Genomic DNA, 27,120 nt, shown 5'->3' with positions numbered 1-27,120 from the left:
ACTGCTACTTTGTGGAAAGAAATGTAATTGCTTTAATAGCTGACACACGGATTAAAGACTGATCTTGTTTTATCCGATTATATGGTAAAGTAAGACACAAAATGAAAAAAACAGGGCATCCTGCCCTGATTCAATCGCAGAGTCAAGCTTCATTTGGAAAGATCCCAGGGTGTCAGGCTACACAACATGACTTGGTAATTTATTCCATGCATTCATAATTCTGTCTGTAAATGTTATGTAGTATCAGTACAAATTTTAAAAGTTTTCATATATGTCCACATGTTCTCTGTGCTGAACGTCTGGGGTCAGTCTTATTTATTACCTTTAAAATGTAAAAGAGTACCTTCAATCAAGTCTTTTACTTCCCTAACTTCCTGCAATCTGTCTTTGTAAAGTTGTAAAGGGCGTCTCACTGTCCTTCTCTGGACTGTCTCTGATCCTGTGCCTATTTTTCTGGCATCGAGACCATATTCAGAATTGCAGGTTTTGTCTAGCTTGGTTATTGTATAATTTCAATTTCTCTCAATGTGTGTTCTACTCTTTGTTACAGTATGTATCTAAACATTTTTATTGCATGTATTGATATATTTATTGCATTTTGCCTTATATTTCCCATTGGATTTCCAACTTTAGAAGGATATGGACTTGGATATGTGATGCGATGCCAACTAGTAATCGGTAACTATTTATAAAGCACAATAAAATCTGTCATGTATTAAAATATGTTTTTAAATGTATTTCTCATCTGCTGCTATGTTGCTTAAAAAAAGTGATTGGAAAAATCCTGTATTATCATATTAGGACAGTAGTATTTAAAGTGTCTAATCTCTATCTATTTCTAAACATTTCCTTTAGTATTATGCTTTAACATTCTTAGCAATGTTCACTGTCTATCACTTATTTATCTTGTATACAGAAGATCACATATTCTAATCGTGTGCAATCATGTCATATTCTATCTATACCATATGTTTTACTGTATTTAACCATAAACTAGGCTGCTGTTTTAACATAATAATAAAAAAGCCATGGGAATCTGTTTGTAATATTTGCAATATTGAATAAATTGGGCTTATTCTAAAAATTGAAAGGGTAACCAGACCCATTAATGGATGATGTTAATTTGAGCTGCTGCAGTCTCTTAATTGGGTAAAATGGATTATATTCCATCCACACAAGTCTGATGGGTTATAGAAATAAACATCAGAGCAATCAAGAACAGATGTTATTGATACCATTTAGATAGACTACAAAGCATGTTATACTTCAAAATCAGATTGTCTAAAATTTAGCAGCTATTGAAAAACATTGTATATTGGCATCAAAGTTTATTTTAATGTAATTGCCATAGGAGGTCCTATGAGTTAGTGCCCTTGGGATTTTCCTGGCTAAAGGCTACTGCTTAATGCCTTTTGCCATATCTACCTTCAAATCTAGTACACTACACCACTATGATGGAGATATTGATTTTTATTGGATTAAATTTATGGGCAATAACTTCACTTAAATTTATCCCAAAGGCTACATCAGAGGTAGCTAAAGTTTCCAGTTATACTGCCAGCATGCTTGAGAAATTAAAGTGAGCTGACAGCGAACTATTTCAGTATTGCCTGCAGAATAGCTTATGCTGTTAGGAGAGTATCAAGCCATTTTGTTTTGATTAACTTGGAAAAGTTTGAATTGTGGCTGAAGGATTTGATCAAAATAACCGGGAGGCGATCTGTTTTTATGAACCTGTTTTGTGAGTCTCTTATTCATTCAGTCTGACTGACGTTAGCGTTCATTGGTTCCAGGGGTTTGTGCTTTTATTGTTATATATTCTTTGGCTACAGTTGACATTGGGCCATGTAGTGCAATGACATAAAAGTTGAGTCTCTGCATCTGCAATGGCAATGCAGTACCACAGATCCTAGTAAAGATTTAGAAAATGATTTAGGTATCGAGCTAATTTATAGTTTCTGTATTGAGTATAGATTAGTGTGTTTATGAACAAAATCTAGATTAAAAAAATTAATTAAAAATGTAAACATTTAGCAAAGGCTTAATCTTAATAAGGGATAAGAATGAAGGTAGAAATGATCTTATGGTTAGATTTATGTTTTTAGCATGTGTTTAGCATTTTAGCTACATTTTTCAGTACAATTCTGTTTAGCGTAGGTTAGTGTTAAAATCCCCAGTACACATAGGCTTCCATTAAGGTCATTGTTGCATTTCTACTGATAATCACTTATGGCTAGAGTTAAGGTTCAGGCTGTTGATAGGCCTTAAAATGATGTAGGTTATCTATTGATGTAGTACAATGGTATATAGTATTAAGTCTCTCAGTCTAGCACTTTCGTGCAGTATCACATAATAAAGTTTAATAATATATGTAAATTAGATTTTGAGTTGCAGAATTGCTACACTAATGAGAAAAAATAAATATATCCCTGGTCTAAGATTATGATTTAAAACCTGAGATTTTCAGCCAATGTATAATTCACCGCAAAATGGTTGTTCATTTAAGTTTTAACAGTGAAATGGAAATAACAATATCCTGAAGTCGAATCCTGAAGTCCCAATCTGCTGGGGGTTATACTCATTTCATGTTCACTGTATTTTAGTTTCCGCTTGAATACAACTGCTGTGTAAATATATATGTAACAATTGTACTGCTTCCACATTGAATAGGCTCCAAAGGTGAAAGTCTAGTGGTTATCTCAGTTCCCTGGAGTCAGAATTCGATATGCATTTGTGAAAGTAAAAGTTCAAAAGAAAATTTAGAAAGTTAAAAAATACTGCATAAATTCTTAATTTGACCCTCCTGTTCTGAGATTAATTGGGAGCTGGATTTAAAGTTAACACGGCGGCATATCCAGGTTCTTAAGCCATGGAGGGACGAGAAGCGTTTCTTATTTGAAGATGTAAGCGGGTCTGTCAGTACCGTGCAGAGAATATGGAGCCGGCGAAATTTCAATCAGAACCCCCTGTTGTGCAGAGACTGGCCATGGATTGCAAGGGAGCTTACAAGCTACCCCACTGTAAGCCTTTTCCTCCAGGACTCAGCTTTATAGTCAGTTTATACACACCATAGTTAGCAATAATCAGGGTTTTCAAGTTATAAAGAGAGATGGACCAAAATAGTATTTTAATTTTCTCTAGATTGAATCAGTGCTCTTAGGGTTTCTTTACATTATACAAACATACATATATGTTTATGTATGTATACTTTATGATGATGATCTATAATCATCATAAGCCTTAATCGATCCACTCTTGGATTCTTCCCCAAGGCATTTCCACTTGTTTATATATTTTAGAAAACACTGAGTATTCCCATTTCAAATGTATATAGTTATCTTGATACTGCAATACATTTCAACACTTGCATGTCTTCTTCAGTCCAACTTTTAATAAACTTTAGTCTGTGGCCTGATGAAGGCACACAAGTAGGGAAACATCTTTATCAATAAATGCAGACAAATATGTTTCTTTGTTCACCATTACAGTGTCAGTCATACAATCAGATCCAGTAAATCTCTGTTAGTAATCCAGAACTATTATAACATGAAAATACCATAAAATCTATATACATGATTTTTAGCTTGATGAAACACACACAATAGGTAAAGTCTCTATTTCATTTCACAACGTATGCCTGTAAGTTTCTGCCTCGAATTGTAATTAAACTAAAATGCAGGTACTACTCGTTAGGTAAGAAAGGACTAAATACATTTGAGGCCACCTTACTTTGGGTGAAAACAGCATTTCTCTCAAAGTGTAACAGAGTGTAGCTCAGAGCGGATCGAGATGTATTTGGTAAAGTTGGTACCCAAGAAAAGAATGCATTTTACTGCAAGACCAGTGGTTCAGCTGGGCTGTACTGGGAATGAAATCCTTGTTAATGATAAAAGGTGCTATGTTAGTTGTTACCACATGGAGAGAGCCACAGGAAACATATGTACACAGATTTCACAAACATTACTATTTTGAGTTGTGTCATAACAGAATATAAAACTGTTAAAGTAAGCAACTGCTGAAGAGAAAAGGGATAGAAGATATTACACTTGGTGTAATCTAATTCAGCACTGTGTTCTTGGATGCTAAACAGTGTTGTAGGAAAAGGCATCTGTGTGGATTTTAATAGACCATGGAGAGCTTAGATTGGTAAACCTAAAAAAATATATAATCTTGGATTCAGAATAGACTAAGCAGAAAGGATGAGATAAGATACTACATGTCTTAATTCAATTTCAATTGGAGTCAGTGAGTGTTGTTTATCTTGTACCTTTTGCTCCTGCACATTGGTTTCTTGTCCTACTGTAAAGGCTCTTTGTGATTGCCTGCTGTTATTTCCAATAATACAAAATTACACCATTCTAAATGGCATCTGAAAAGACGGTAAAAGGTCAGATGGTCATCCAATTCAAGAGTTAAGATTTTTGAAATATACACGTGCCCATCTTAGCAACTACAATTGAGTTTGCTCACACCAAGAGTCAAGTTGAACATCTTGGATTATTTATGCATTTTGCAAGCGTTTGAGTGCCAGTAAAGAACACTGATCTAGCAATCAGTGAGTCAAAGCAATCTTGAAGAAGGCTCTCAACTGAGATGACTGTTCTGCTGCCCACTGCCCAGTAGCTCTGAGACTTTCTGAAATGCACAGATGAGTACAAAAAGGGTTAAAGACAGTAGTAATGTTTTTAACTGTTTTCCACTGGTAGTCATTTGACTTTAAAGCTGATGGCTGGGCAGCATGCATACACAATCAGATTTGTCCCCTTTGTCCCCCTTGGATATGTTCCTAAAATAGGTAGTAAAATAAAATTGAACAATGTTGGAAAAAAACAGCTTTGCTTACTTTTCCATCCTAAAAGTGAAGTGAAGATAGGATTGAGTGTTTAGCTGACTAAAGTTACTCTAATAGATTTATCAAATCTGTGTGAAACTAATTAGCTTCCTCTGTACACATTGCAAAAATCAGGTTGGATAAATGTTTAAAAGCAGCATTTTTGTCTTCTTCTCTGGGATATTTAGCTAGCAAGAATAATGATATTCTAAATAACAGAGGATCACTGCAGACACACATGCCGTAAGACATATTGCATACAAGGATTTATTTTAGAGGAAAGTGCAGAGTTTTGCTCTACCACTTTAAGATTTACCTTTTTTGTTTTTCATTTCCTCCTGTCCAGAACAGCAGATTTGTAGTTCATATAAATCAAAACATCATCATTTACTCCACAGCACTGAGCAACTCCTACTATTAGGATTGCTATTAAAATGTTCTCCCTTTAGCTGAAGTGTCTCCCTAACTGTGAAAGGAAAATTTCCATGAAAGGCCATCAAAGCAAACCTGTAAAGCTGAAAGGAGTAGTGAAACGTGTAATTACAGGGGTCATGAAAAAAATTGCACCTTGATGGGTGAGCACTGCCGATACAGTAGATTGCAGTGAAAATTCAAAGGGAATACAATGAAAGGGGATAGTGTTTCAAAACACACTTTCATATGGCAATGTAACAATGGCCATGCTGACACTGGCGTTTCTGTATAGTAAAAGGCACACTTGCATGAATCCCATTTTCCACTTGCAGGAAAAATATGCACTTTGAATCTTGAACTTTTCAAATTACTTTAAAAAAGAAGAATACAAAACTTAAAAATAGTGGTTTCTTGTGTTGATTTATTATTGCAGTACTTCAGGATAAGAGTTTCCCCCCCACCGTAATGATGGATTTCAGTACCAGTGTACTGTAGTGCTGCGATGTAATAAATGGGTTTCTTTTTGCTTAATTAACGCAGTTCCTGATCACATTCCTTTCAGTGGGCTTACACAGCACTTCAGATGTTTGGATTAACCTCAGGTGAATGCAGATATCCATATCTGAATTAAAAAAAAAAAAAATGCTATGTGGGCTTATTATCTGTAAAGGAGTTGATACTTTATCTTTCGATTGCCTCAGTTCTGTAAGTCTGAAGGGAAATGTTTATGAATCAAATCCCAGGGTTCCTCTTGCAATTCTGTAAAAGAATAGAAACAGACCCAGACATCTGCCTACTCAATACTGACCACTGAAAGGGATTTATAGCATCTTTAAATGTATATATTTTCTGCTAATCTTTTTGGTCCCTCTATGTAAGGGCAAACACAAGGCCTGTGAAGAAATACATCTGAGAAACAAATACAGATATCAGAAGTGTATACGCAGTGAATGAGCTTAAACAGGAGGTTCCCAGAAATCTGCACCACAGCAAGAGAGAAAGAGGAGATGCTCATTGAAAAAAATCTTTCCAGAGAGTGGATGGTTACCTTCCCTGTGTTATAGCTTTAGGAATCCAAACATTACATTTGTTCTTTTCATTAGCACTGTTTGCTATTGCTATCTACCAGATTTATTTTCATTCCTTTCTGGAGACTCTTTTCTGCTGCATCTTCTCTATGATCAATAAGAAAAAAAAAAGTTGCATGCATATGCCCAAATATATGGTGACTAGCACTAGGTGAGACAACAGTTACCTGTGGAATAGCGGTACATGGGTGCCCCGAATAATATAATTGTCTGATACAGAGCTGCAGTTAATTATGTATTTCAGCCAACATGCTGTTTGTCCTACCTGCAAGTTGTAAGTTTAAAGCTCATTCTACCAGTGTGGCAGAGACTACAGAATAAAGTAGAAAAAACCACTGAGGGGTTACCCTGTGGGATTGACTGGATGATGGTAACATCTGCTTTTATCACCAGTTGCATGGCTGACTGCAGCTCATTGTTCTGAGAACGACAGCTGATCCATCTCCATACCATCTTTATAGAGAGTAATATGGGACTCAGATGAAACCAGTGGTGAAAATAAATAAATACTAAAAACAAAAACAATGTCATGGTAATAGGTTTGATTTCTCTTTCCCATTAGTTTTATTTTATTTTTGACCTTAAGGAGGTGGTTCTCATTTTAGTTCTTACAGAACACAACGAGGAAAGCATAGTATTAATTTGGGAGAACGTGTCTGTGTGATGACAGGTGGAATGTATTTCAGCTATACCATAGACTGATTTTAATCTTCAGCAGTACCAGCTACCATCTCAGCAATTAAAGTAATCCAAGATGTTTATGAGTATTTGGGGAAACAGGAATAAAGTCTGAGATGCAGTTCAAATATCTTATGGTATAAGATTGCTTGTTGATTCCTTTAGTGCGCTTCATGCATGTGAGTCAATTTAATGTTTTAGCAGGTTTCCAGATAGGTCTGCCACTACAGACATATTTTGCCAAAGATGTGCAAACCCTCTTCAAATTATTAGTATGTTTTACCTTCAAATGATCATATGAAAAATAACCTTATTACAATCTTGTAATAAGATGCAGATTTGCTAAAAATGAAAAAATAATTCAAACAAAAAAAGCATTGCGCTTTCGCAAGGATGCAGTTCTGTACACCCTTCCTTCACAAAGGTTGTGAGAACTTGTTCCCATGTCTGAATCCAACCTTGAGCTTAATGCTGTAGCCCCAGTAAGGATGTACCTAAAACCAATTTCATACTGCGGAACTCATACGGCATCTATTAAAACTGTCATAGACATGCATGGGGGAACCTTTCTGTAAATCACACCGAACAGAAGTTTTAATAGGAAACGGAAAGCCATAATAAATAACACAAGTCAACCATTTACTGTTGCTAATGATCTTTAGATAAGCCATTACGGGAAGTAAAAGTGCTGGGAGTCACTTAATTATATCTTGTGTTGGGCGATGTAAAATGCAAAAATATGACACAATAGAATGAGAACTTATGAGCTGGATCTGTCAGAAGAGCTGTAGTCTAAAAATATGTCCATTACCATGTCCTTTTGATGAATGTTTCAGTAATTCTGGGAGAGGACTCAAGGGCATGTCAAGATGCATCCTTTTTACACATTTCATACATTTAATTTCTTTGTGAGAAATAAACTTGTGTTTTGGTTTAAAAGCTGATTTTTTTTTTAATATCCCCCTTTACATTTTCTTTATGTATGACATCATGTTTGTTTGTTTTTTTAATCAGAAGGAATTAATTTACTCTCTTATAGTCCCAGAGAACAGATACCATTGTCAGTTTTGATGTCAGGTGTGAATTAAAATGTTTTTCTTTTTAATTAATTTTGCTGGCTTTAATGAGACACAGAGGTTAAAGTCATATTTTAAAAATGTTAAGATTATTTTATTGGGTCTGAAGAAGAAATATAAAACCAGTGTGCAGTGCAAGATTAAAATATGAAAGCTTTGGAAATGTAGATTGATTTAAAAATTATAATCTAAATAGGGCACCATTATAACCCTGTGCCTTCTGATAACACTCCAGATTGATTGTATATGTAGGCAAATGAAGAAAGAAAATGGATCAGTGCGCAGCTTCTCGGTTTCCACAGTAGAAAATGGGTTCATTGCTGCATTTTTTGCCAATGCAATCATTATTTTGCTGTCAGTCCTATAAAGTCAGTGTACTGTCCACCTTTTTTCCCTTTCATATTTGTGGTGTGAACCTATAATTCTGCATGTATTTTTACACATATTATATGGTCAGAAAAGTGCTCTTTGCTATGCAGTAGTGTCAGCTATAAATTCTAGACAAAATCTAGAAAAAGAAAATGCGTTTTGTCACATTTACAGTTGATAAATATATGCAGCACAATACTGTGAAATACGAGAGCTTCTTAAAGGTAAATCTTGTTTCTGTCAGCATTCTGTGTTTATGTCCTCTCATTTTTTTCATTCTAAATGCATGTTTTTGGCATATTTTTAAGCAATTTGAATAAAGGGATGAGATTCCTAGCAGACTGTAATGCCCAAGAACAAAGCATTCAAGTTTCTCTGTTCTTGTGTTAAACAGTGTACTAAGCACTCTCGATATTAGATGTAGTGTGTGATTGAATCATTTCAACTCTTCACACTGCCACTCTGTGGAAAACTGCTCTATAGGTGCTTTGCCTGGGAATGTATTTTATTCCATGTCCGCATTTGCAAGGCTTAGCTAGGCGTTGAGTTACTCTTGCCTATGCAATGACAAATTGCAGGTGAAGAAATATTCTGTCAGAATCCTTCTTTTTCTATGTCTTTATTTTATTTTTTTAATTATTACAAAGCTTCTTCTCAGTGGGAGCTAGATGTGTATGCCATAGATCAATTTTCAGCAAGTCTTCAGGCACAACATGGGGTATAAAAATATATTTAAAGGATTTCTTGGAAATACCACCTGGATGATTGTGACAGCAGTTACAAAATGCAAAAAACCTTCAGACAGTCAGAATTATTTGCACCATTAGACAGACATTCCTTTTGAAGTTTTTCTCCAAATATGTGATGGACCTGTAACAATGACAGTTAATATTAAATGAAAGCTTAGAAGGGATTTTAGAAAGAAAGTTCGACTGCATTCCACACTGTCAGGTTTCAAGCTCTGTTAACATCAAATGTGCATTTATGAATATTAATAAAGCCTTAATATGTTGGCAGAACTAAAATGTGAACAGCTTCATATTATTTACACCTCATGGCTAGAATGAGAAAAGCTTTTCAAAATACTGCCTGAAAGGCTATACTTTCTTTTTAATAATTAATCTGCAAATATTACAGTCCACTGTTTAAATCTGTGCATATGCAGTAAGTTACTAAATTATATTAGAGTATTATTCTGTTGATAAATTCTGTAGACCTATTAAGATATTCACTATTATATTACTATTATACCACAATAATAAAAAGATTAAATTTAGATTCTTACAATTTTTCTTAAAACAAATCTAGTATACCTTTGTATTTATGGATACTACTTCTACCAAATGCCTCTCATATGGCTCAGTATTCCATTTAGGAATGCTTGGTGACTGGGTTGAATTCTCCCTGCGTGTACTTTACAGCAGACCCAATTATTTTTTGTACACCAGTTCTTCAGGTTTGTTCCCAAAATAGAAACGCATCTCCTCCAAACCCATGGGTACAATTGGTAGATGTTGCCAAGCTACTGAACACAATAACAAACAGGGTTCAATATGGATGTTTTCAGTTCATATGGTCTTAATACATGTTCAATCTGCAGAGGCTGCTGCAGAAATCGGGGGCAATCCAGACACAGGGTTGTAAACCACGCCCCATGCACCTGTGGTTGCACCATTAAAGGTTAGCTCTCTCATCTCTGGAAAGACTTTAACCTCCCTATTACACATCTCACCCAACCTGCCATGGTAAGGTCTGTATAAAGCTGTGAGAACCCCATAAAAATGCAAATCTTTTCAACCTGTTCAGTTCAGTGCTCAGCTGAAGCTGTGTAATTCTTGTTGATGGGTTTAGTTTCACATGGAAGCCTTTTTAAAGACTATCCCATCTTAAGAAGACAACAGACGACAGGGGACATGCTCTTAGCTCTTCACTGCTTAATAGCATTTAGTGTGTCTTAAAATGAGGGATGTTGTATCCCACAGTAGGGTCAAACCTCTGTTATCTCTTTCCAGCAGCATCCTTGCTTTTTCACGTTGCTAGTAACATTTTTGGGGTACCGACTGGTAGGTTTCATTAGACAGCAGTGAATCCTACATTAACTCTGCTGTTTACGAAGTGGTGTTGACACAGTGGATGCTACTCTCCATTTCCGCCCAGACAGACTGGGAGAGAGAACAGGAAAATGACTCAACTCACCACAGTAATGGAGCTAATGTTGTTACACATGTGGACAGCTGCAGATGCACATAGCGTAAAACTACTCTTATTCAAACTTTATGATTCAGGATAACTGCTGTCTCCCTACAGCATATAAATTATGTGTCACTTGCCTGTGCACTTATTTTAACCCTGGTTTCTGCTGAATTATAAATGATAGACAGGGTCAGAATTTGCTTTTAGTGCTCCCATGTGAATGGCTGCGGAGCTATGTGCTGCTTGTGCTCTCATAATATCGTTTTTTAAAGTCACCAGCTGGAAGCTATAGTGTTGGCTGTAGCTAAACAACTTTCAGCCCCTAGAAATGGCTTTATGTGTATAAGTGCACTTCTGTGTGCATGGCATATTTTACATCATTTCTTTTTCTTTCCCCCCTTAGGAGCAGGTAATATAAAAGAAAGTAATGTCACGCACCATTGATTTTCCTCTTTAATTTACAGTGTTATGGTTCAGTTTGCCTCTCATTGTGATGAGAGAAACCCTCCCTTACAGATTACAGGTGTTCCACTGTGAGGTTTATCTAATAAGGTAATTCTTAATAGAATTAGTCTGGTTTCAGGTTCATCCAAGAGGATCAGGATTACTCACCCCCGATACAAAAATGATAGCTGAGGGACTTCGGTCAAAATGCTCAATGTAAAAGTGTTATATCACAGAGCTGTCCTTAACTGACTTCTGGCAATGCAGTTTGGGTAATTTTCAACAATACAGTTACTTTGCAGCTGAGGAAAACGTGATTTTTGGGTGTTAGACAAGGACTGAGCACTGGCCACTGACAGAAGACTCTTAGCTGTATGCATTTGTCACTGGATGTTATACAAAATAGGCCAATCTGGTGGTATAAACTAATCCATCAAGACAGTGGTGCAAAAATCATATTGATCTCTTCAAGCCACCAGCATTAGATGTTTTTTTTGTAGTAACAAGTTTACAACATGATTCAGTCATTCTTGGACCCACAAGCCTGAAGACCCATGGGGATTACAGGATTTGCCAGAGAAAAATAACATTTGCTTCAACTGTCTTGACTGTAAATGCACCAATACAGAGAACGTTACAAACGTATTTACGCAATACGCTTTTATTGAGCTGCTGCCATGTACCTCTTGTGCAACTTTCTAATTATTGAATAACTATTGGCTCTGATCATATCTAATTGTGTACAACAGTGCCACTGGGTGATTTCCATACAGTGCACAATGTTACTCAAATGGTAGATTTTAGTCTTCAAAAATCTGTGCTTTTTTATAATTATTGCTGATACGTGTTCATTTTTCAAATTAAGCCCATTGTTAAGAACGCACAGTAATCTCCTTGTATAGTGCCATTCTAAAAGCAGGCTTGCTAATATCTTCACTAGAGAAAACCTGTGAAAGCTTCAAATGGTCTTGCTAATCCGATTTGTGTTCTGCTCAAGCTGTAATTTTCTCATGGTGATCTGTAGTAATTTATTTATATTTATATATCCATTATGTATTGTGATCTGATTTAGAGTGAATGCACTGTGTTGTCCTTTTGGTGAACTCTCTTTCAGGTTTGAACATATGCACACTTCAGAGGCACTCAGGTACTCAGCTGTATTTAAAGTAAACGTAAACAAAATTAAATAAAAATAAATAAAACTCATTCATAAGAAAACGTTTACTAAATGGAGGTATGTGGGATAGATGCTAAGTGTATATAAAACTGCTTGTCTCTGGGCTTTTTGCACAGATGGGATATATACACATTGTCTTTCAATATTACTTTCAATATTTTTGTTCTTATTAAAATACAATTTCCATTGAGGTATCAGTATTTAAAGCACATAAATCATGTGGACTTAAATCTAACAATTCAAAGCAATGTAGTTGATCAAACTAGCAATACTGGACTCTACCTTATTCCCCTATGTCCAACATATCTGGGTTTCTTCTCGTACCACACTGCTCAGCGCTTTGCTGTGAATCCTAACTACATCTTCCTGGTCACTGTGGAGTTTGAAAGTGTACCTCTTGTCAGTGCCTTGACGTACCTGTGTTTCCTCAAGAGTGACATTCCAGTACAGTCATGACTAGCAGGGTCTACAGGACATAAAAGTGGGAACTAACTCATACACGGTGGAAATATAAAAGCCGAGGCCTCATTTATCAGTGTGGCCTGTCACTGTTTGTGTACCTTGTCATTGTGTTTGTGAATACAAAATCTTCCGTGTTAAAATACCCAGGGCAATAGACTATGTGGTGCGTATACTGTAGCAGTACCTACAGTGCAGTGAGTGTGCTTTAATTCGTCCCTGTATTTAAATACAATACAAAGCATTCACTGATGTCTAGCAATTCCCAAATACCTGGAGGCCAAGCATCATAACAAAATAAGACATGTAGGTTTAAAATGATTTGTTTTATTTACTATTGTCGTCTTTTGTTTATGATGTTTTCAGTTTTAAGTATGTATTTGTCTTCCTTGCTCTGGTTATATTTTATGCAGTGGTGATGTGTGTATTGTTTTAAGTGGTATTTTTCCTTTTTATTTTATCATGCTCTATTTGCTGGTATAAAGAAGCTGTAACAAGTTTAAACATTTAATGAAAGACATTTACATACATTTAACAAGAAACACATGAGTTTTGAAAGTAAAGGACAGTTTTACATGACACAGCTTCTTTGCTGGCAAATTCCTTTAGTATGGTCAACATTAATTTACCTTGCTGTTCTTATGACCTACTCTGCCTATTCACTGAGCCCCTGCCAGTCACTGCGAACAACAAGAGAGCTCTAAAATCTCTTTCTGTTGTATCATTTCCATGTAATGTGTTAGTTTTTTGCAATCTATTGTAGGAATTACAAAGAGACTTTAAAAGGGCTTCAGAGCGCTTTAAGTGCTCCCATTGCACTCTAAGGTCACTTAAATGGCTCCCAATATGCCTCAAGGATGCTTGAAAGCATAGTGTAAATCCAACTTTAATCCCACTGTACAGGGCTGAGTGCAAAATTATATTTCATATTGTAGAAAAATGGTTCAACCAATTTGGTCTTCTTCTTTATGGAGACAGTTTGATTGACATGCTGTATTATGAAGATCCATCAAGATTGCCATGGATTTACTCCAGAAGTGCAAAACGGGCCTTAATTGTAGCTTTTGTGGTTTATCGGCACTGGGGTATCTGCTCTTTTCATAATGCCTTTTCTTCATTCATTTGAGGGGCATGATGAGTTTTTTTTTTCTATGTTTAGATATCGTATTAGGCCACTTTGCAATCCAGGTGCACTGCAGGCTTTTTGAAGTAAAAGGAGGATGTTTGGGTAATTTTAGAATAAAGGCATTGGAGGCCGTTTCAGAGGCTTTAGAGCCACAAGGGAATTTCGTCACTAACTACTGTGTTCGACTCTTAACAAAGGGAATTCTACCTATATTGGAGGTTTGTCTTGACCTCTTGCTATACTGAGGCAAAACGCTGTGGGAGTTTCCTACTTGAACTCGTGCATCCTTTAATTAATAATGTTTTTTGTTATTTTTCTAATCACTAGTCTGACTGAAGTTTAATTAGGATTCAAAGGTTAGGTTTAATAATGAAATTTTTTTGATATAGAAGATGTTGTTGCATAGTGACTGTGCTGGGTGGCACAGTATTGGACTTCCCCGACCTGGCCTGCACCTCCCCGGACCCTGGGGGAGGACATTACCGGGGCACCCGACCTGCTGTTTCCTCTGGGACTGGCTCTCCCATTGATAAACTGGGAAGCAACTGGCTTCCTGTTGAGGAGAGGCAGGAGGAGAGTCTGGGAGTTGGTGCGAGAGAGAGAAGAGTAGGATTTGGATCATGGTAACTGGACTTTGGATTTAAACTTGGATTTGAATTGGATTAGGGACTTAAACTGTTTGCTGAGTGTGTGTTTGTGTTTGGATTAGTATTAGTATTATGTGGAGTGAAAGACCTGTGTGTGCTCGAGAGGAGCTACGGTTTTGTTTTATTTTTTGTATTTTGATTTAGCACACAGAGAACTGTATAATAAAAGCATGTCATCTCCCCTCATCCCTGCCTTAATGTTTTCTGTTCCTCCTCAGTGTCTAGACTGTGTCCAGCCCCACACGGTGTCACATGACTTTATTCGTGTGCGTTGGAGGAAAGAGGATGAGAACAAAAATGGAAAGGTTGTTATTAATCAAGCTGAAGGAAACATTATTAGAAGAAACAGAGATGGATCTGTTTGTGTTTTCTGATGAATACTTATAATGGTTAGGTAAAGACTTTCCATTTTGATAGATGCATAGAGACATTTACTTTTATCTTTGGTGAACTCGGACGAGCTTTTCAAAATTAATTCTGAAGACATTTTTAAGTAGTTTGAAATTTTTACCAGTTTATATCTACATAAAATTACTTTAGTAAATATGAGATTGCTTTTATTATTGGGCTCTTTAGATGTGAAGTCTGTGAAGTCTGATTTGATTTACAAGGAATGACTGAAGTGGCTGTATCTCTGAAGGCATTGGTTATGAATTTATTTAGGACTCAGTTAAGCAAGAATTAAAAATAAATATCTAAAGTTTTTGCCTCATTGAAGCATTGATTACTAAGTTATGAATGTGTAATTTACTTACTGTCCCTTGTAATATTTGTTTCCGTAGATAATGGTCTTTCAATGTACTGTATTTGTCTTTCAAAAACTCATGAAAAGTGTTTAGGCTACTGATACCATAATTACTGAAGTACTGGAAGGGTTGGTTGGGGCAGGGATTGAGTCCACATTGTAATTATAATAGAGGGCTGATCTATTGCTATGTATGTATGTATGTATGTATGTATGTATGTATGTATGTATGTATGTATATATTTATTTCTGGTTATGATTCCTCAAGTGAACTGTCGGACCATTTATTTCCAATGAAGCCACTAAAATGATGTACATTCAAACCTGTTTGAAAAAACAAGTTATGCATGTGTAAACGTAAGAAGCTTAGTTTAATTTGCACTCTGTTCTGTAAAGGTGTCTGTCATGTCCACCTATAATAATGGGACAAGTGATTCCTCACAGCAAGCTGCCTCAGCATGTCCATCTTTTCCAGATCTTATATTGAGGACAGAGGGGACTTGCATAGGTCATTCCCTGGGGATGTAACAGGTTAAGAACATCAAAGATTAGGAGCACATTATACAGAGACATGCACAGAAACACGTAAGCCAAAATATGGCAGAACCATATGGAAAATGTGGTTCAAGATGATCTAGTGAGTCAGAAGCAGAATCATAAACGCAATGCAGTTCTTGCACTGCTTCATTTGGCTTTCCGTCGGGGTTGTGAGTGAGTAATTTATTTTTGAATGGGGCATGTGTATTATAGATACAGACAGCCAGCAAGTGTATTACACATACCAATCCATCAGTATCATCCTGAAACAAAGGGCAAGCTGGTTAATCACCAGCATCAAACAGAGGATGGTTTTTCTTTCAACAATATTTTCTAATTATGGTTATCTGCATTTAATTTTACTGACATCCAGCTATCTGAGGTATTTAAAGCTGTTATTCCTGGCCTAATTTGAAATATTCAGATATGTTTTCTTTTAAAGAATACATTCCCCTATACTGTAACCTACTTCTTTATATGACTTTAAATGATTTGTAATGTTGTTTTTGTTGCCAGCATTTCTTATTTATCAAATAGTATTCATTTGATTCTGCTGATTATACTTCTGTGTTCTATATATACTCACACACACACACCTCTATATATAAAATCAAAATTCCTTTGGTTATCTAATAAGCAGTCTTTCATGGTGTATCATCTCTTTTGTATTTGACCTTGGATAATTGTTCTTATGTAGTCTAGATTTTCCTTTCAGGGAAGGACAATGGTGTGGAAAAAAGCTAAAAAGCTGATTTCACAATAGGTCATTGTGACGTTTTCCATTAATGTGAATAAATGTGACCTAAGCCTACTGTGGACTGATGCTCAAGCACGGGTGCCTCTGAAATTGCAGTTAATAACATTATGAAGTGCTAGTTCAACATTTTTAAATCTAGTGATCCATCACAGCGAGCCTTCTGAGTAATGCTTTCACACATAAACATTGGAATTGGATATAATAAAGGAAGAGAACCACCCAGGCAAGTGTACCAAAAAGCTGCATTATATTTTCCATTGGTTTTGAATTGTGTGTTGATATAAAATGTGTAACATCAGTATTAAATAATTTAAATGAAATGCACACATATATATGTATACATACACATATAACAGCTGTGTTAAATTTAAGCAAATTTAAAGTCAAAAGTTATGTCTAACTTGGAAAACAAATCAGTGCAGACAGATATTATGGAAGAAGTAAAAATAAGAATAAAAATGGGATGGAGTGGATTTGGAAGAAGCGGCAGTGTTGAAAAGAAATCTACCCATTTGCCTAAAAAGTTTTTGATCAATCCATGCTACCAATGCTCACCTATGACTGTGAAACCTGGCCACTAAAAGCAAAAATGTTACAGAAACTGTGGACAACACAGTGGCATGGAAAGGTGTATGCTTGGAATAACAAGGAGAGAGAAAAATAAATAAATGGATCTGAGATCAAATGAAAATGTGACCTATTTGAAAGAGTAAAAATGTTCAAATGGGCTGGACACATTGCAAGAAGATCAGGTCAAAGATGGACAAATGAAGCTATCGAATGAATCACAAGAGACAAAAAAAGACCTAGAAGACAACCACATAAAAGTTGGGAAGATGGTGATGGTGATGACAGGACCTCCTTTCTGTCTGGAACAAAGTATGTAATTATTCACAACAAACCTTCAAAAAATGAAAATGCCTCAATAAACTTTTAATCAACCAAGTGAGTAATAATGTGGAAATGGCCTTCTGTCACATGTAGCCTCTCTTAAGTTTGTATGTCTGACAGGTTCTTCTCTAGGTAGGCTACTTACATACCATAATCCTGTCTTATTCATTGCAGAATCTCTGGGACTGCTCTCTAAATTGGTCAGCTGCTAGTACAGATCAGTTTTGTGAGCTATATTTAAAATTATGCTCTCTGGTTGTGGGGGGGGTGTGGGTTATAAAAGGGAATGGTCTATGTTGTCATTTTAGCTATATGTAAATCTAGTTCCACATTTATTTATTTTTTGTCTGTGAATTTAATTAGCGTTTTAGTGTGCTTTTTTGCATGATGATCAGTTTTTAAGGTAAATTGCCTTTCTTTATGACTAATAAACTAAACACATTATATCTGTTTCAGACAGAGCAGTATGAGCTCATAAATAGTGCAGGCAGTTAGCTTGCAGTTTCACTTGATTACCTTTTCCATTACCATTCTTTATAATCCTAGTGGGAGAGGAAATTCATTCACTTTTAATAACACACAGGAAATGTTGATATGAGGCTTGTATAATTAGTCAGCTATGTCCAAATTCCTCGGTAATCTCTAAAATTGTCCATACTTACCTAATGGTCTTTTTCTGTAGGTCACCATTCCTATTAAAAACATCTCTCAGACAGAGAATGTGTTGCTGTTTGCTGTAACACAGACAGTGCCCGAATTAAAAGGCACTGTGTCTTTGAAAGGGAAAGTGAAAATACCTTACTGTTGCTTGTCAAGTACAGATGTGGTTAATATCTTAATTTACACTGTGCAGTTTAAGAAACCATCTCTCAGTACTAGTATAGATGGGATCCTGAACACACAATCTGATATACAGTACTGTGAGAAAGTGTTAGGCCGGTGTGAAAAAATGCTGTAAAGTAAGAATCCTTTCAAAAATGTTAATAGATTCTATTTATCAGTTAACAAAATGCTAAGTGAGTGAACATAAGAAAAATCAACAAAACAGCATCAATTCTTCTAGGTACACTTGCACACAGTTTTTGAAGGAACTCGGCAGGTAGGTTGGACCAAACATCTTGGAGAACTAACCACAGTTCTTCTGTGGATTTAGGCAGCCTCAGCTGCTTCTCTCTCTTCATGTAATCCCAGACTGACTCGATGATGCTCTGTGGGGCCAAACCATCACTTCCAGGACTCCTTGTTCTTCTTTATGCTGAAGATAGTTCTTAATGACTTTCCCTGTATGTTTGGGGTCGTTGTCATGCTGCAGAATACATATGGGGCCAATCAGATGCCTCCCTGGTGGTATTGCATGATGGATAAGTATCTGCCTGTACTTCTCAGCATTGAGGAGACCATTCATTCTGACCAAATCTCCAACTCCATTTGCAGAAATGCACCCCCAAACTTGCCAGGAACCTCCACCATGTTTCACTGTTGCCTGCAGACATTCATTCGTGTACCGCTCTCCAGCCCTTCGGCGAACAAATTGCTTTCTGCTACAGCCATATATTTCAGATTTTAACTCATCAGTCCAGAGCACCTGCTGCCATTTTTCTGCACCCAGTTCCTGTGTTTTCATGCATAGTTGAGTCGCTTGGCCGTGTTGCCACGTCGGAGGTATGGCTTTTTGGCCACAAGTCTTCCATGAAGGCCACTTCTGACCAGACTTCTCTGGACAGTAGATGGGTGTACCAGGGTCCCGCTTTATATGCCAGACTTTGTGCAAGTGTACCTAGAAGAATTGATGTTGTTTTGAAGGCAAAGGGTGGTCACACCAAATATGGATTTGATGTAGATTTTTTTTATGTCCACTCACTTTAAATTTAGTTAATTGATAAATATAATCTATTAACATGTCTATTTTTGAAAGCATTCTTACTTTACAGCAATTTTTCACACCTGCCTAAAACTTTTGCGCAGTACTGTATATAATTTATTATTTTTGTGCTTTTTAAGGACTGCTGCATAGGACAGGGAGGTATATGCTTTTCGTACACATTTTGTAAAGTGCTTTCAGAAACGTTTTTACACTTGCTTTCTGCTTACGTTTTTATTATAAAACCCAATGACATCAGATTGTGAAAGGACACATTTCTCTGTGTCATCTGCCAATTGACATTAAGCTGCTTCCTGGTGCTTGTGACGTTTTTCCATTCTGCACTTTCCTTTTAGCTCCTCTCTCTTCCAGCCCTGTCTGCAGGATTACTGATAGGCCTCTCATTTTCTCCTCATTTCTATTTTAATTTTTTTTTTCTTCCAAATATAGGATAGTAAACCCTCTGATATTTTTGTCTGTATTTTAACTTTATTATATATACAAAATGTTAAGAGGTAAAACATGTTTGTAGTAATAGTAAAATATATATATCCTTACTGGTGTATAAGGATCACACACATCTTAATAGTGATTTCTCGATAGCATCTAATGTCACCGAAGACAGCGGTGGTTGGTGGTGCTAATATTGGCTATCTGGGTTCAACATCATTGATATTCAGGCAGAGTAAGGCTGTCACAAGTCATTTACTCAACTTTGTCAGAAAGAAAACGCTTGACATGATTTATTTGAAGGTAATTAGGTTCAGCTGCTAAAATGAATAAAGTAACCAGCAAGTTTGGATGACATGAATGACTGTTTTCTTTATTTATTTGTTAATGCTACATTTCATGGACCCCATCTGATGTGACCTCGGCTTTTATGTCATAGCTACAGAATATCAACCTTGAAGGGGCTTGGAGACCTCATCAAATACAGCAAAGCACTTGGATTTAAGCCATGTTTTGTTGTAGATACAAGCCTCAAAATAATATTGTGCAGAGATTCTCTCTAATTAGGAATAATTGGCAGTGCCCTGTGGCCTTACTGGAGGAAAATGTGCTTTTTTATTTACCTAATTTGTTCAGGTTCTAAAGATTTTGTTTTGATAGCCTTTAAATGTTACATTGCTGCGTGTGCCTCTTTAATCAGCTATAAATGTTGCCACTAGTATAAATATGGTAATAGACTCCAACCAGAATCCAAATACATCCTAGAGCATGATGCCCCAAGAGTCAATTGACATGCTCTTCAAATTCTACAAATGAGCCACAAGCCTGGTGGCACAGGAAATGTACATGTATACAATTAAATATCAAAAGGAGATAAAACAACAATGACAAAACAAGACATGAAACAGATTAGTAAAGTAAAAAGAAAACGACACCACACCACAAGATCATGGGACAGCTCAGTACATGCTGTGTTGCATTCAATTATCAAGCAACAAAAATAATAGTGAACTAGGCAAAAGAAAGACTGTTTCAGCAGTTTGAATGTAGTGCAGACCTCCTTTAAATAGCAGGAAACAAATTAGCAGCATTTCAATCTAATATATTTAAGCTTAATGTACTTAATTTATGGTTTACATTTTGACTCTTTGTTAGGAAAGACTTTTGCCTGATTTTCACATGTAGAATCATGTCTTTATGCAGATTAATTAAACCACGCGGTTGCTGTAACCTACATAACAAAAGACTATGAATGGAAAATCCAAACAAAAAGAATAATGAAATGTGTTCGAAATGACTGTCAATTATAATTTTTACTATAGTTGGTCAACGTGAATCTCAGGCTTTCTTGGTTGGCTGCCATTATTTGTTTTAAATGCTTGGTCCTACTTGGGGACCAGCAAGTAGTGCATCATTTACAATGGCAATGAACATTAGGGGAGGGCCTGTTGGTCAGCAGAGAAATGATCTTGGTGATCTTGTCAGAATCATGTATCACCATTGTGCAACAGCTCCAAGAGAGAGGATTTAGGATTTTGAATTTCTGCTCATTGGCTTGTTAAACAAGCAACAATTGTAGCCAGAACCACCCATGGGAAAGCAAAGAAAGACTTAAATAGTAACACAGGCAAGGGATAATTTTCTGACTGGAATATTCTAATGGAAACAAAATAGAATGGGGGAACTGAAATCCTAAACTGCTCTATTTTGTGATTGCACTCTGTTCTTCCAAATTAGAAAAAGTGTTTCACTCACACAGGCTGGACTAAGCTAATCATTTAATCTTTAGCTCTTGCTGAATGTATACATTATTCAGTAATTACCTTTGACCTTGACATTGACAGAAAGGTCACTAGGGAGCTGAAGTATTTGCAATCCCATGGACAATTTGCAGACACACAGAACAATTAGTAAACTGGATAAAAGGAATTGTGCTGTTCCTCGCAGGGATTATACCTGTTATGTTACTTTCTGGCATTTTGACCTTGCAGTTCATTATGATAGAATGCAAGTCAATACAGCTTAGCTTGGCCAGCTTTTTTGACAATTTAAATTATGTAATGGGTAAGGATGCTAATCTCCCAGTTATAAGTTTATATTTTCCTTGAATTGGACCATAATTAATGACAAATTAACAGAAGACCAAGAGTTTGTTACTGTATATTTGTTTGCCTATTTATTTTAGTTTGTGTTTGCACATTTATTTTCAAATTTATCTACATTGTATTTACTTTTTATTGTATTTTATTTTTTATCTGAAAGACAGAGACACTGTCGATACAATATTATTTAATGCTAAATTTGACATAGATCCTATTGTACTAATTCAAGATAACTATTTTATTGTTAGTATATCTAATATGAACATGAACAACTGTTCGGTGCCTCAAACAAATTATTTCACAGCACTTGCTCACACTTTCCTGAGGTAATAGTTTAGTTTCCCTCCAGAAGAGAGATACCACACAGCTGAACTGTTGACACCAACTCGGGTCAAAACACCTGCTGTTCCACATTTTTTTTCTTTCCCCTTTAAAGCAAGTCACCCCTCTTACAAGCCACAATCTCTGAGATCTGACAAGATCATTCCAAGGTGGTGTGGCTGCAAACATCAGCAAATTTACACTGTTTTAGTTGCAAATAGATTAAATCACCAGAGCCTTGGGGGGTTTCAGTGGTGTGAGATAGGGATCTATCTTGTAGTGCCTTGATTCTCTGACCGATGGTTGCAGGGATCATTGTTGTACGAGGTGCGATGATTGAGCAAGACCTGTTACCTTTCAACATTTCCGCCCCCTATAAAATGGGATTGAGTGTGAAATGTTTTAACTAGGATACAGGTTTTGATTTATTTTTTCTGTTTCTACAGTATGTGAATTTACACTTTTAGCATTCTATTCTTTCTCTAGAAAATTACATTCAAACATCACAACTTGTGAATACATGATCTTGAATGTACAATCTTCTTTTGCTTATACATACTGTATAGGCCTATATGTGTGTATGTGTGTATATATGTAAATATACATTTATATATTATTTATTTTTTCTTTTACAATGGTCTTTCAACAACCTATACACCAAATTCAAAATCAGTATACCTATTTATCCTACTCCCAGCTTCTATAATTATTATATAAGTACTCCTGCATTATTTTGGAGTTTTATAAACTGTTTATCAACTGTTTTTTTTGTTATATTTTAACCTGAATCTTCCTTGTTGTATTTTGTATTCGTTAGTTCACTATGATCAAGGTGAGCTCCATGGTACCTGCAAGAGGAAGTTCTGTGGAAGAGGGCAGCAGTGTGTCATCATTGAAGAGACAGGGCAGCCCAAGTGTGTGTGTCAGGAGAAGTGTCGCCCCACTTTTGTGCCCGTCTGTGGATCAGATGGCAGATTTTACGAAAATCACTGCGAGGTTTACCGGACCTCTTGCCTTCAGAAGAAAAAGATCTACGTTGTGCACAGCAAAGATTGTTTCTTCAAAGGTAAGCTTTGGTTTGAGTTCATATGGGATTTAAACAGAATGTATTGCTGGTGATTAAAGTGAGATTTGATTACATGAGAGCATCAGGTGGTCTACATGTTCACATATTCATTTATGTTTCTGCATTCTTGTGTAACAGAAAAATGCTCCCTACCTTACCTTTAAATGTTCCAATGCAAATAGAGTTGATTACAAAGGTATACTTGAAGTCAACATAAAGTTCATGAAACATCTATTGAAGTATCATTCAGTAATGCATGGCATGGTATAGCAGTTATAATGGTGTCAAACTCTATCCATGCTTTTCAAATAAATATAATTATTTTCTTTTAACCCTACTGTGGCCAGCATATAATTCCCCAGTGTGATGATAACTCTGAGGTGGGGACAGGTAATCCGTTTCTGTATTTCAGCTTCTTTTTTGAAATTGTTTTGTTTTCTTCAATGCAAATCTAAAGTATTCTGAGACATTTCAAATATTGTTTGTATTGTATGGGGATCACCTACTGGTAAGGTACAATACTGTGAAAAAGTTTTAAGCAGGTGTAAAAAATCTAAATCAAATCAGTATTTGGTGTGACCAACCTTTGCCTTCAAAACAGCATCAATTCTTCTAGGTATGCTAGACATTTTGTTCTTGTTTTCTTCCTTTGTTGTTAGATAGCTTTTTAATAAGAAGTTGTATTAATGTGACAGACAGAAAGTATCAGCACTGACTCTTGAAACTACTTGTGTCTCAGCAATTCAGATTAAGACCTCCTTACAGTCATTTCAGATTTTAAAATAAAATGAAACAACACAATCTGCCATGCATGTTTAATCCAAATTAGGCATGTGTTCAATTACCATATTACAAGTTATCGCCCAATGCTTCTGCAGGGCATGAAAATCAAAATTCAATTCGGAAGCAATCTGAAATGTCAGTGAAGATGTACATTAAACAACAAAAAACAGTTGCATTTTGTGGCCTCTAAGCATTAGTTGTGGACATGAAATGCACTCATTTTAGAATTGTAAATGATAAAAAACAAAAAAACTGATCAAAGCACTATGCTTGTTTTTCCAAATACATATCCACATGACAAATTATTATACCAGCATTATTGAAGATTTGAAAAAATCAATATGTACTATTTCCTATTTGAGTTAAAACAATAAAAGGTGTATATTTTTATGGAACTCAATAGAGCTCCATTAAAGTGTTTTTTTCTGTACAGTCTTGGATTGCTTTCCTTGCATTAAGTATGGAAGTAAAGAGCTCTCTCTGATCTAATATGTAAAATCCAGTGATGCCTTGCATTTATTGGTAGATATCAGGCATGTAGGTATTAAACTGATAAATGTTTTTGCTTTACTGCATTGAAAGCTTTAATGTATTCCATGCTTGATATTGTTGTCAGGAAAATATAAAATAATTTAAATCTATGAAGGTGGGGAAACAAATAAACATTCCACAGTTTCCTATGCAGTCAAATTCACTGCTGTTCAATAAACTGCGTAGCTATTTCACCAAGTTATATGATGAGACCCAACATTTATTTGTGTCAGCGAAGCCATGTTTGTACCAGCTGTTTGCCTAAATGATAAGGGAAATAAATGAGTTCTTAGAATAATTCACAACAGACTAAGCAGCAGTCCTTCAAGTGTGCCACTGCATAGCGTCTGTCAGCTGCCAGGCTTGTTCTGTTTACGTTTTGTGGAAAATAGCAATAAATAATCTAACTGGATGTGAATTGATCATCATAACTTTCAGAATGAAGCTGGCATTTCAGACTTCCAGGTCCTAAATATGTTCTTTTGTTTTGGTGTTCATGCTTTTCTAGTTGGGGCACAACATACAGAACAAATTGCAGCAATTATATAAAACAAACAAAAAAAACTGCAAAAGCTGCATTTATTTTTGGCTTTACTACGTATGTTTCACATGAAGGAACACACAATGACTGTGCATGAGAGGGCCTATAAGGGACGGGACACTTCTCACTGTAGAATAGACTTTGCATTGCTTAGTGTGATCTTCCCAATTCATCATTGTTATTTTAAACCCATAATTGCACATCTGTGTTTCTGCTTGATAAGAGACTTACTTATTCACATAATTTTTACCGTTGGATTTTCCCATTTTATGTGTATAACATTAAGGGTAAGATTTATGGTAAAGATCTTCTCACGAATACTTGGCGCATATTTTTCTTTTCTACAGATGTTGGATTTGAATGCCAACTTAAAATGGTAGCAGGCTTCTGACAAGGCATGTTTCATGGGAGTGTGGACTGTGCGATGTAAAACCTCGTTAGAATCGTTATCTTTTAATAGAAAACCATAGAACACACTTGTCAAACTGGAAACCGAGGGCTTGGCACATTAATGTAGCATATCAAAATTATGTACAAGTTAATTTAATAATAATTAAGCTTAAACACTTGGGTGACTAAAATGTGTATTATCTGTCATTAAAGTCCTAATTTACAATACTCATAAAAGATGTGTGATACGTTCCATACCCCTTGTCTTTACAAAAAAGGCTGTAACTTGATGGAGCAAGAGCTTTCAATGTTTACTAACGATTTCTATTCTCCTGATTTCCATTTACATGTACAGAGTCACTAGCCTAACTTTATCTGTTGCAATGGTCTGGCTTCAGTGTTGGTATGGTTTGAGAATAGATAAATAATAGTATAAGAAGGAAAACATAAATATATTAATGTGTGATCCCCAGCACCAAAATACAGAAACTAATATTAAAGAAAATGCAAAATAGGTGACATTTGCAAAAAATCGAAAGTCTGACATGCATCAATGTGCAAAATGAATTCAGTAGGACTAACTGCAAGTGATTGAACAGTCAGGACACTCTAAGATGTTCTAATCTTTAAACAGATCCAAATCAATTTTCTTTGCTCAAACCAAAAATTAGTAATGAAGTGTTTTGGAGAAATTAGTGGGATCCCTTTCACTATGGGATTGGTTCAGATATGATTGTTTTTTTATTTTCCTTTGAAGTTTTGATCAAACTTGGCAGTGCAGCACATTAATAAAGTAGCAGTTGAAGGTGAGTGTGTGCAACACAGAAGTCGCACACTGTGATTTAAATCCCAAATCAATGGGTTCGGATGGCGATGGGAAGAGTTGAATTGATTTCCCCCTCATCCATGTGCAGTTTTCTTCTTAAATTAAACTTTGTTTTTTTTTATCACTGATAGTCAGAGATTACAGAATGCTATCCATTCAATACTATTGATGTTGACAAGATTGCTGTGGCTACAGATTATACTATGGGAAGGAGAAGGATATTAATGTCTTAAAAACTCAAGTGTGTTTGAAATTTGAATCACTGTTTTACATGTTTTTTATATATACCTTAAATAATTCCTATATCACAGCTTTAAGAAATTAAAAATAGTACATGACATTCGTATAATTGTTTCTTCACTTTTTAAATGTAAACCTAAAGGTGCTTCTTTATTATTTAATGATTGTTCACCCTATGTTCTGGGAAAGGCTAATATCCAACAGTACAGTTATGCACACACATTCAGACACACAAACACATAATTAAAGGATATCACAGTGAATTGCAAAAGACTGTTTCTTGTTTACAAATGGATTCATACACTCCTTTAATAAGCTGGCATTGCTAGTCTATTACAATTATATATAATTAATTATGTATATTTTTTTCCAGATAATTTCTGCGAACGACCCGTTTGATCCAAAGTAAAAGCAAACAAAAAACATAAACAAAAAAAATGCATGTAAATGGCTTTTATCTCAAGTGGCCATTAAAAAAATGAGGCACATACAAGAAAGCATCGCACAGTAGGGAGTCTGGGAAGGAGATTGACCGCTCTGTGTGAATCATCACTAAGCCGTGAAGAATCCCTCCGCA

General features: G+C 35.8%; 1 protein-coding gene across 1 annotated transcript in view; it reads left to right on the top strand.

Moving 5' to 3' along the window:
- fstl4 (follistatin-like 4) overlaps window positions 1–27,120 on the top strand; it is a 138,836-nt gene that overhangs the window by 28,828 nt on the left and 82,888 nt on the right. Inside the window, exon 4 of the mRNA XM_066716896.1 lies at window positions 22,984–23,232. Within this exon, the coding sequence (XP_066572993.1) occupies window positions 22,984–23,232 (249 nt within the window). The remainder of the gene's footprint in view (window positions 1–22,983; window positions 23,233–27,120) is intronic.

The sequence above is a fragment of the Amia ocellicauda genome, chromosome 11, assembly GCF_036373705.1.
Source record: "Amia ocellicauda isolate fAmiCal2 chromosome 11, fAmiCal2.hap1, whole genome shotgun sequence".
NCBI classification, from domain to species: Eukaryota; Metazoa; Chordata; class Actinopteri; order Amiiformes; family Amiidae; genus Amia; species Amia ocellicauda.
Note: the sequence above shows the minus strand (reverse complement) of the source record. Positions and strands in the feature narration are given on the sequence as shown.